This window comes from Camponotus floridanus, unplaced genomic scaffold (assembly GCF_003227725.1).
Source record: "Camponotus floridanus strain SB8 unplaced genomic scaffold, Cflo_v7.5 scaffold84, whole genome shotgun sequence".
In the NCBI taxonomy this organism is placed as follows: Eukaryota; Metazoa; Arthropoda; class Insecta; order Hymenoptera; family Formicidae; genus Camponotus; species Camponotus floridanus.
In genome coordinates, this window is record NW_020229854.1 from 764100 (window position 1) to 775228 (window position 11129).

The 11129-nt window shown below is 48.6% G+C and overlaps 1 protein-coding gene across 1 annotated transcript; it reads right to left on the reverse strand.

The window, feature by feature from the left end:
* Window positions 1-2156: 2156 nt before the first annotated feature.
* Window positions 2157-2700, reverse strand: LOC112639718 (arabinogalactan protein 1-like). The gene is made up of 2 exons (XM_025414594.1): window positions 2323-2700; window positions 2157-2264 (listed from the first exon to the last, which is right to left on the reverse strand). The coding sequence occupies exons 1-2, from the start codon at window positions 2698-2700 to the stop codon at window positions 2157-2159; spliced, it is 486 nt and encodes a 161-aa protein (XP_025270379.1).
* Between the last annotated feature and the right edge of the window lie 8429 nt (window positions 2701-11129).

The window sequence follows — 11129 nt, forward strand, 5'->3', positions numbered from 1 at the left end:
GTCGCCGGGCGATCCCCTCCAAAAATCCCCAAAATTGAGGGAATAAAAGCCGTCCACCGCGGATCCGCGGCGAACAGTCATAAATAGTGAATCTATAGTCAGAGTAGTGCGCGAAGACTAATCATTAAATTGTGCAACGAGAACAACTGTTAATAAGACATAGTGCGAATCCGAGGGCTAGCCGCCAAACCGTGCTACGAAGCCCCCGACATAATAACTAATCACGAAAGGATCCAGGAACGGACGACATTAAGGCTTGAGAAAACCGACTAAAGATAAGGAATAAATAAGTATATTCTGTGTAATAAATTTCTGTTGTCAAATAATTGGAGCGATTATTTTTCTCTCCCGGCTACCCCACACCCTGTGCCGCGCCGGGCACAACAATATATATATATATTGCGACGCTTTTTCAATTCTTAATTTTTATTCTCGCGGGGGAGCGGAAGTGCCGTCAAAAACACAAGGGTTTTATGTACTCGCGATCGGCGGGACGGGGATGGAGGGTGTCCGCGCGCGAGCCGCGGCGGAGCGAAGGCCGTCTCGTTATCTCAGAACTGGGCGCCAGGTACGGTCTCTCACGTACCAGTTTCACAAATTCTTCGAAAAGCGCGAAAGAATACGACAGCCCGCTTCGCCACGGGCTGGCTAGCTCGCCTAACGGTAGAGGGGCGGGGTTGGAAAGAAAAAGTGAATTGATTGAGCGAGCTTACTAAATTAACAGACAAAGACGGACACAGAAATTACGGACGATCGCCAGTCAAATAAAGAACGCGAGATTTAATAAAAATAAATAATAGATTTATTAAGAGAGAAACTAATAAGATAAGTGATTAACAAAAAGAAGTAAAAATTGATACAGACTGGAAACAGAGATAATGTACTAGACATGAACTGACAATAATTCTCGAATCGCTAGAGAAACGCGCGATATTCTAAGTCGATCTAACAAAGAACGTCTGTTACGGCGACTTCCTAAAGTCGAAGCTCCTGAGAACAATAATTTTGTCACGGGCGTATTCCGCGCGAATCGCCGTCGGATAGTCGGAGTCGGAATCAGGATTCGTTTTGACGTAATAAGAGCGAGAGCATGTATGTGTAACAAAATGTTTATTAAGGTAGATGAATTACAGAATGTGTGGTCGTGTAGGTGTGTATAAATGTGTGTGTGCGTGTGTGTGTGTGTGCGGGTAACAAGCGTTAATTAGATTAATTCGGTACGGAGCGTGTGTGTTTATGTGTGAGCGCGGTGAATCGATGTGCGCTGCGCTTTTTATGGCCGTGCGTGTCCGGCGGTGAGTCTAGCCGCGTTTTTATAAACGTGCGTATTCCTTCGCGTATTTCTTTTGCTAGTGTTTCGGTGAATTACGAGTTCAATTCGGCGTACGCGTATTCCGACGAATCGGGGATGTAATTCGCGGTGTAACAGGAGCTTTTCCAGGAAGCGTTGTGCCGGCGAGAATCACTCGCCCGAGGCAGCTCTCCTCTCTGCCCCGGGGTATGATGCACAACGTAAGGCGGTTGGATGTTGGACCGTTTTCACCGAGATCTCTCGGTTGAACCGGAGTGCGCTCAGGTTCGTTTGGCGGTCGGAAAAGTGGCTGGATGGACTAGCCGTATAATGATCGAGAGTTTCTCGATAGAGGAAGAGAGCTCTCTACCTCTGGTTCTATTTTCGGCGTTTGCTAGGAGCGGTTTAGGATTTCGAGTCGTCTTACTGGTGCGAGTGGAATCGGAAAGGTGATTAGATTGCCGAGTATGCCCTTTTTATACCGGCTAATTACCCGCGCGTCGGCGCGCGGCGGATTTACCCCTTCCGAACGGGTTTCAGAGCAACGGTACGGTCGGGCCCGTTCGGAGGGATTCGGGTGTCGCGCCGAACGCGGGTTTCGCCGGTCGACAGTTCGGGGTTCCTCGGCAATCTCCGGTTTTTTCCGGCTCGGCAATTAACGGTCTAACGCCGTTTCGAGTTTTTTGAATTGCTTAAAAATGTGGGCGCACCGCGCCCCTGTCCTTGCCCGGCGGGTGTTCTGCCGGGCGGCAGCTTCCGGCGATCGCATGCCGGGAATAACGATGCGTTTTAGGGGGTGCACGGGGTGCATCGTTACATCACCCCCCCCTTAGAATTGTGCCTGAATTTGAGGCATCTGTTAAGCTCAGTGTTCGGAGCGGACGGTCGGACTGCTGGTCGGTCGGACAGGTGGATCCTCCTCGGGATGAACGACTCTAGCTGATTTTCCGCTTGTAGCGGAGCTTCCCGTCCCCTGAAAAACGCAGGATCCATCGCCCCTGAGGTGTCCGAGGCTTGTAGCGGCGGCTCACATGTACCGCGAAATGCGGTACCTCCACGATGAGACCGGGCTCTATTTCCACCTTGATGGGTGGTGCGGTCATCGGCCCCATCGGACGCAGGATTTCCTCCCTCGGTAGCGTCTCGGCTGCTGGTTTTTGCAGCGGTGTCGGCTTCTCGTACGGCCGGATTGGCCTTCGCCCAGGTGGTTGGGCCAAGAGCATTTGCCGCTTCTGCTCGTTGACCCGGTCGGACCTCTGTACGATTGTTCCGACCCTCGGCGGTCGCGGCGGTGGCGGCTGCTGGTGCGGCTCAGGTGGCGGAGCCGGTGGCGCGGACTGCGCTTCCCCCTCGGCTGATTCTCCGAGGTAATCGCTTATCGCTTTCAATATGTCCTCGTTGCTCGACATGTCGACAAGAAGTGACTTGCGTTGCTCCCGTTATTCGCTCTCGTTACTGTTGTTGTTATTGTTGTCATCTTTGATCTCAGTGTCGTTTTTCGCTGATTTTAAATCTTGAACGTGTATATGCCGCAACCACTTTCCTCGCCTGCTACGGAGATCCACGATTACTGGCGAGATTACCCGACGTATTTCGAATGGGCCGTCGTATTTCGGCGCCAGCTTTGCATTGAAGCTACACGCTTTATTCGAGAGATGATGACCTTTCCTCCATACCCAGTCTCCTACCTGCGGTCTCCAGGCTCTTCTTCTTAGGTCGTAGAAATGCTTTTGCTTTTCAAAGGCTCGTGCGAGGTTGATTTTTACCAGCTCGTTTGCTTCTTGTAGCTGTCTCTGGATTGTTTCTGGAGCGAGTGCTTGTTCGTCTGACGGGTTGTCGTCCACAGGTGAATTTAATTCGCGGCCGTAGTTCAGAAATGCTGGCGTGTATTTTGTTGCGTCGTGTACGGCCGTATTGTATGCGAATTGGATCGCTTTTAGTTTTTCGTCCCAGGTTTTCTGATCTTTTCCAATATATTGGCTGACCATCGTTTTTATGGATCGGTTGGTCCTTTCCACTGAATTGCAATGCGGTGCGTATGCGGGTGTTGTTATGTGTTTCACGTTGCATTCTTTTAGTCTTTGTTCTAGTTGTTTTGACCGTAGCTGGGTGCCGTTATCTGATAATATACTTTCTGGTTTTCCGTGTCTTAGAATTATATTATTTGTCACGGCCTGTGTCACGGCATCGGCTGTGGCTCGACGTAGAGGCACTAGTTCGGTCCATTTCGTGAATCGGTCTTGCATGACTAAAAGCCATGTATGCCCTTTTTTTGATTTAGGCATTGGACCGATAAGATCGATGCAAACCTGCTGCCAGGGTCTCTTGATCTCTGTTGCGTGCAGTTTTCCCGCCGGCCTTTCCTGAGACGCTTTATGACTCTGGCAGTTCTTGCAATTTCGGACGTATTTTGTGATGTCGCGAAACATCCCTGGCCAGTAATAACCTTCGGCAATTCTTGCTATGGTTTTCGCGATGCCAAGGTGTCCGGCTGTTGGTTCGTCATGGTATTTCCGGAGTACTTGTTGACGAATCGGTGTCGGGATACACACCTTCCACTGGGCATCGCTGCTTACATCCTTGAAGTTTAAGGAATGGAGAATGTGCCGATATAGTCTCCCATCCTTGATTTTGTAGTCCGGTCTGGCGGCTGGATCCTGACGTACCTCCTTCCATATTCTGTCGTACCAACTGCATCTCCTATCTTGTTTTACGGCGCTGATTTCCGGGCAGCGTGATAGCGCATCTGCCACACGATTCTGAACCCCCCGGCGGTATTTGATATCGAATTCATATTGCTGCAACTCAAATACCCAGCGTCCGAGTCGTCCGGTCGGTGATTCTAACTTTTGCAGCCATTTCAAGGCCTGATGATCGGTTATTACGGTAAAGGCATAGCCTTCTAGATAGCTTTTCATCCGCCGGATTCCCCAGACGATCGCTAGGCATTCGAGTTCTGTTGCCGTGTAGTTTCGTTCCGCCGCGTTTAGTGTTCGGCTCGCATAGGCTATAACTCTTTCTCCGTCATCATGCTGCTGCGTCAGCACTGCGCCAAGACCGGAGGTGCTTGCGTCGGTTTGCAATACGAAACGTTTTTTAAAGTCCGGACAGGCTAATACTGGAGCGGAGACCAGCTTCTCTTTTAATGAGCGGAAAGCTTTTACCTGCTCTTTATCCCATGCCCAGCGCGCGTTCTTTTTCGTCAGTCGTGTTAGCGGCGCGGCTATTTCGGAGAAACCTGCGATAAACCGCCGGTACCAAGAAGCCATCCCGATAAACTGTCGGATCTGTTTGACTGTCCGCGGTTCTGGCCAATTAGCCACTGCGCTAACCTTCTCGGGGTCTGTCCGGATCCCTTCCCTGTCGATGATGTGCCTCAGGTATCTCAACTTGTCCACGCAGAATTTGCACTTGTCAGGGTTCAGTCGTAATTTAGCGCTTCGAAGGCGGCGGAAAGTCTCGGCGAGCAACTCGAGATGTTCGTGAAACGTTTTGCTAATTATGATAATGTCATCTAAATAGACGAACACGTGCGGTTCTAAGTCCGGCCCGAGGATTGTATCTAATAATCTTTGAAATGTAGCTGGTGCCGAATGCAATCCGAACGGCATAACTGTAAACTGATACAGTCCTTTCCCTGGGATTGTGAACGCGGTCAATGGTCGGCTTTCCCATGCGAGCGGAACTTGCCAGTATCCACTTTTTAAATCGAGCGTCGATAGATAACGTGCTTCCCTTAATTTATCTAGAGTCGCGGTAATTTGTGGTAAGGGATATGCGTCCTTCCGAGTTACGTCGTTTAATCGCCGGAAATCAATGCAGAATCTATGTTTGCCATCCTTTTTCTTAACTATTACGATGGGCGAGCTCCATGGACTGTGCGATGGCTCAATTACGCCTTGCTCGAGCATTTCATCCACCTCTTTATTAATAACTGCTTGCATGGCCGGATTGCGTGGTCGGTATCTTTGTTTGATGGGCGTGTCATCCTCTAGATATATATGATGCTCCATTTTGCTGGTTGGTCCGTGAATATTTTCGAATTGCTGTAATTCTTGTTTTAGAAACTCCTGCAGTCGTTTTTCTTCGTCCGGGGTCTGCATGGCCAGTCCTCCAATTGCACTGCATCTTGGCAGCCATTTTTTGATGTATTTCGGTGGTGGTGGGATTCCCAGATGAAGTCGGTATTGCAAGTCGATTCCTATGATTATTTTATCCTCCATATGTGAGAGGATAAAAAAGTTATGCGTAATTGTCCGGTTGCCCATTTGTAGTGGTAGGGTTATGTATCCGAACGTCTCTCCCGTGCTGCCGTTTGCCAGGTATACCGCCCCTCTTCTTCCCTTTATTTCGAATCCTTCTGTACTCATGACCTTGGCCGTGTCCTCGTTAATTAAAGAGATCTCCGATCCTCCATCTAACAAGGCGTTGTAACTTCGTCCTTGAATGTATATCTCTATATGCGGTCGCGGTGTGAAGGTTATACGGGGCCCGGGGTTGTATTCGCGGCCGCCTCTTCCCCGGCCCCGGGGGCTTTTCCCGCCCTCGGGTGACACTCCTTCGTCAGGACGCCATCCTTACCACATTGTGAGCAAAATTTCTTAGCCTGTCTCCGGCACTGCGCGCGCGTGTGCCCTCTTTGCTTGCACCGCCAGCAGCAATCTTTTTTATTATATACCGCTGATATTGACGGTACCGCGATGTCTTTTTCCGATGTCGTTTCGCTGCTTCTTTTTGCTGAAGAATGTCCTCAAACTCCGCGGCTCGCGATTGTAGTTCCGCAATACTCCGCACGTCATCGATTCTTACATAGTGCTTATACGCTGGGTTCATATTTTCATAGATCATATCGAGCTGCTCGTCTCGCGAGTACCCTCCGGCCCGACGCATCAGTGTCATTATTACCGTGACGTACTGTGCAAATTTTTCTGTTGACTGTTGATGTCGCCCCATAATCTCTCGGCGTAGTGAGGCCGTGTAACGTCGCGGTAGGAATTGCCCCCGAAAATCCCGTTCAAAATCATCCCAAGTTTCCCAAGAACTTCGGTAATTCCTACACCATAATAGACTATCTCCCTTTAATAATTCTGGAAGCCCTTTCAATAGCTGTGCCGGTGAGAACCCGTATGCGTCTCTCAATTCCCCCACCCTTTCGAGGAATGCGACGGGGTCCCGGCCGTCGAAATGACACCCCCATTTCCGTATTTGATCAATGATTTTCCCATCGTATTGGAATGCCATATCCGTTGCAGTGGGTGTTCTAAACTCTAAATTCGTCGGTGTCGGAACTGTTAAGCGGGGTATTGCCCCCTGCGCGCTTACTTCCCCCGAGTACGTCTCTAATGCGTCTATTTGTTCGGGATGTTCTTCCGCGAACCGGTTTATTCGTCTACGGAGTTCCTCCAATGTACCCGCGTCTTCGACGTTCAGAGCTTTAGCCATTGCGATTAATTGATCTTTATTTAATCTATACAACCACGCCTTCATTTTTCACGCTTGCACGCTCTCTACGTGTTTCGATTTTTTTTGAACTGTTCGGGCGCCAATGTCACGGGCGTATTCCGCGCGAATTGCCGTCGGATAGTCGGAGTCGGAATCAGGATTCGTTTTGACGTAATAAGAGCGAAAGCATGTATGTGTAACAAAATGTTTATTAAGGTAGATGAATTACAGAATGTGTGGTCGTGTAGGTGTGTATAAATGTGTGTGTGCGTGTGTGTGTGTGTGCGGGTAACAAGCGTTAATTAGATTAATTCGGTACGGAGCGTGTGTGTTTATGTGTGAGCGCGGTGAATCGATGTGCGCTGCGCTTTTTATGGCCGTGCGTGTCCGGCGGTGAGTCTAGCCGCGTTTTTATAAACGTGCGTATTCCTTCGCGTATTTCTTTTGCTAGTGTTTCGGTGAATTACGAGTTCAATTCGGCGTACGCGTATTCCGACGAATCGGGGATGTAATTCGCGGTGTAACAGGAGCTTTTCCAGGAAGCGTTGTGCCGGCGAGAATCACTCGCCCGAGGCAGCTCTCCTCTCTGCCCCGGGGTATGATGCACAACGTAAGGCGGTTGGATGTTGGACCGTTTTCACCGAGATCTCTCGGTTGAACCGGAGTGCGCTCAGGTTCGTTTGGCGGTCGGAAAAGTGGCTGGATGGACTAGCCGTATAATGATCGAGAGTTTCTCGATAGAGGAAGAGAGCTCTCTACCTCTGGTTCTATTTTCGGCGTTTGCTAGGAGCGGTTTAGGATTTCGAGTCGTCTCACTGGTGCGAGTGGAATCGGAAAGGTGATTAGATTGCCGAGTATGCCCTTTTTATACCGGCTAATTACCCGCGCGTCGGCGCGCGGCGGATTTACCCCTTCCGAACGGGTTTCAGAGCAACGGTACGGTCGGGCCCGTTCGGAGGGATTCGGGTGTCGTGCCGAACGCGGGTTTCGCCGGTCGACAGTTCGGGGTTCCTCGGCAATCTCCGGTTTTTTCCGGCTCGGCAATTAACGGTCTAACGCCGTTTCGAGTTTTTTGAATTGCTTAAAAATGTGGGCGCACCGCGCCCCTGCCCTTGCCCAGCGGGTGTTCTGCCGGGCGGCAGCTTCCGGCGATCGCATGCCGGGAATAACGATGCGTTTTAGGGGGTGCACGGGGTGCATCGTTACAATTTATATAACGGAATTTTGGTATTTCGAATTCTCGCTAACGGTCGTACAATACGCGATGGAGAGAGAGAGCGATCATACCTGCCTATCATGCGCAGTTTCGACAGCCTCGCGGAGATCTTACTAATTAGCTGCGTATCTCGCAATTTCCTCCGAGCGCACTCGAAGTCGACAACCCAGAAATAAGATAGCCGATTAGCTATGCAATAAGCGAAAAGATGTTAGTTTCGCGAGGAGAGATCTCGCATACGATGGGCGGACGATACCGGCGAAGTTCGATAGCCGGCGGCGGTCGGAGATTTTTCCGCCTTTTTCGGCGACGCTCGCAACTTAAATATTTCTGGCAATCGGGGTGAAGCGACAATGTCGTGTCACACCCCCGATACCTTCGACAGCGTGAGAATTAATTATCTTTTCGTATCAAGGAAATAAGGAAGGCCGGGCGACAGTCCCGCACCGCGCCTCCTTCGATAGCCGCAATTTTTGTCAAGAATTTCCTGACCTCAGAGTTCAATACTTAGAATCGGGTGATACCCGCACACCGCGACAATTTCGAGGAATTACGTTTCCTTTTTCGAGACGAACAACTCACACGCCCACAATGGACGCGACCATAATACGTCTTTCCACGCAATATTCACGAACGACGATGATACGACACGAAGACACGTTAATCACGACCAATGACGTTCCACAGACTCGCTCTGAGACATATTTCAGAGGTGCGAGACGCGGCTTCGACAACCAAACGACAGCCCGTGCGAACTACGCATTACTCGCGATTTACGACGCACGCGGTCGATACCCAACGGTCGAATGCTACGCGTATTACGCACCCTGATACCCGGAGAGAGACGAGAATTTCCCTACGATACGCACTTCCGTCACTAGTGTCCGCGCTTTCTCGGTCGCTTATCTCCGGTCGCCCGAAATCCACAAAATTCGACCGACTCGGCAGAAGGCTCGAGCGGTCGCGATAAGCCGTAATGGCGACGGCGATAGAACGGCCGGCGAGCGGACACAATTATTTACGCGGTACGCAATGTTCGTGGGCAACCTCACCGATGAAGTCTTCTCCCGGCTGCGGGGATGATCCTCGGTCTCGTCCTCGGTGTCGTCTCGAGCCCACACGACGATACACACAATACTTCGCTTTGGACTGGTTTAGGCGAGCGGCCGCGACAAAATGATCCCTGGATCTCGCGATCCAGGGTCGATAGCGGGGTCGCTGGCCGCGCAGGGGGATGCGCGGACCCCCGGCCAATTAGCGGCCGACACGCGCGAGGTCCTGGCGCCTCGCGCGCCACGCGAGGCATTCTCGCGCCCCGTGCGAAATAGCGCCAAACTTGAACGTTGCCGCGGGCCCTTATATGGCCCGAGTGAGGTCCTTCCCGGACGTATCCTCTCCAGGAGGATGGCTGTCGCAGTGGCTGTCGTTCCCGGCTGTCGAGGGGAGGCTATGCTGCTCTCCCCTGTCCGTAACCACGATGCCGGGCTCTCCGGGACAGGATCCTCCGCTCTCGTGAATGTCCTTTGGCTGTCGTTTTTCTCTGTCGTGGGGAGGTGATGCCGCTTTCCCCTGGTCTTCGGTGCTCGTTGGTGAGGCGCCTCAAACTCGACGTAATTAAATAAAAAAAAATACAACAAAAACAATTAATAGTATCCCTAACTATACTAGTTCGCTCGTCTCTCCGGGGAGTACGGTAGCTCTCTCTCTCTCTTGATCTTTGGCGCGGCCACTCGGCTCGCGCTCCGTCAAACTTGCCGGGGCGGATAGACGCGACGGGACGGCCACGTCACATCATATATATATAATAAATATTTTGTTAATGTCATTATATTTTATAAATAAGATATTTAAAAAATATATACATGAAAACATGATGTGATTAGTGCTTTTTTTGTCAGCTTTTGCGTATAGCTTTTGTTAGAGAAATAGAAGGAAAACTGATATCTCGGATCAGTATCCGTTTAGTTCCGGTACGCGAAACGTGTTTTCTTCATCGTTTCACGAAATATATAAGTATATTGCTTGTTAGTCTTCTTTATTATATAAGTATATGTAATATAAGTATATGTAATTCATTGTTTTCGTTGTGTTATTGTCCGTAAAGAATTTAATACGCGATTTAATCAGTGAAAGATACGTATACTCATATACACATACGAAGTGTATCGCATTTGATTTTTGTGAAATCGTGGAAAGGGTTTTTTGAAGGAAAGATTTTTTGAAATCGTGTAAAACTTTAATATAAGATAAAATAATTGAAAAACAATGTCGGATGAAAATCGTGCATATCGTTTTTTTGAAAAATGTGCATACAAAGATTGTATCAATGGAAAAAATAATGGAAAACGTTTATACAGATTTCCACTACAGACAGATGAGAGATATTATTTATGGATACGTAACAGTGATAAGTTTTTTATTTTATATAAACTGCTTATATTTCTTGTATAATAAAATTAATACTTAATATTAGAAAAAGAAATAGGATCTGAAATATATGAGAACTATATTATTTGTTCTACATTGTTTTTTTATATTTTGATTGTAATACTTATAATGTTATATAATTTGTATTATCATTGTTCCTATGTCTTTATGATATTATATGTATAAGATTATTAATATGGCAAATTACGCTGTTTATATATTTTATTTTGTTTTTTATGTTTTCATAAATTTTTTATAAATTTTATCATAAATTGTAATATAAATATTTTTTATGTCTTTTAACGTTCAATATAATTTTCCAATATTTAATATGAATTGAATTTTATATATGTATTGTGACGTTGCCGTCCTTTAGAGCGTCCATCCGCCCCGAGATTTTACGGGGCGCAGGCCGAGCGGCCGCGCCAGAATCAACCTCGAGAGAGCGTTATCTAAAAATCTCCGGAGAGACGAGCGCTATCGATAGTTTATTAAGATTTTTTATTAATTGTATCGACTTTTGTTTGTTTGTCAAAAATGACAACGGGCATCTCGCCGGAGAAGATCCGGAGGACCGGAAGTACATCAAGGAAGATTGCAGCAAGACGCTTAACGACAGCGAACGGAGGAGATAATAGCGCTTGAAAGGACGATACCAGGGGAATTCACCCGCGTCTCAGGAAGGAGGACGGAAGTCCGATCAACGCTACTCTCCGAGGAGGACAAACGACAGCGGAGCCTCCAACAGGCCCT

Bases quoted from the DNA above. Each gene is read 5' to 3' on its own strand.
- LOC112639718 (XM_025414594.1), bottom strand. From the start codon at position 2,700: ATGTCGAGCAACGAGGACATATTGAAAGCGATAAGCGATTACCTCGGA. The intron at 2,265-2,322 runs GTGAGCCGCCGC...TGCGTTTTTCAG, and splicing joins TACCGCATTTCGCGGTACAT to GGGACGGGAAGCTCCGCTAC.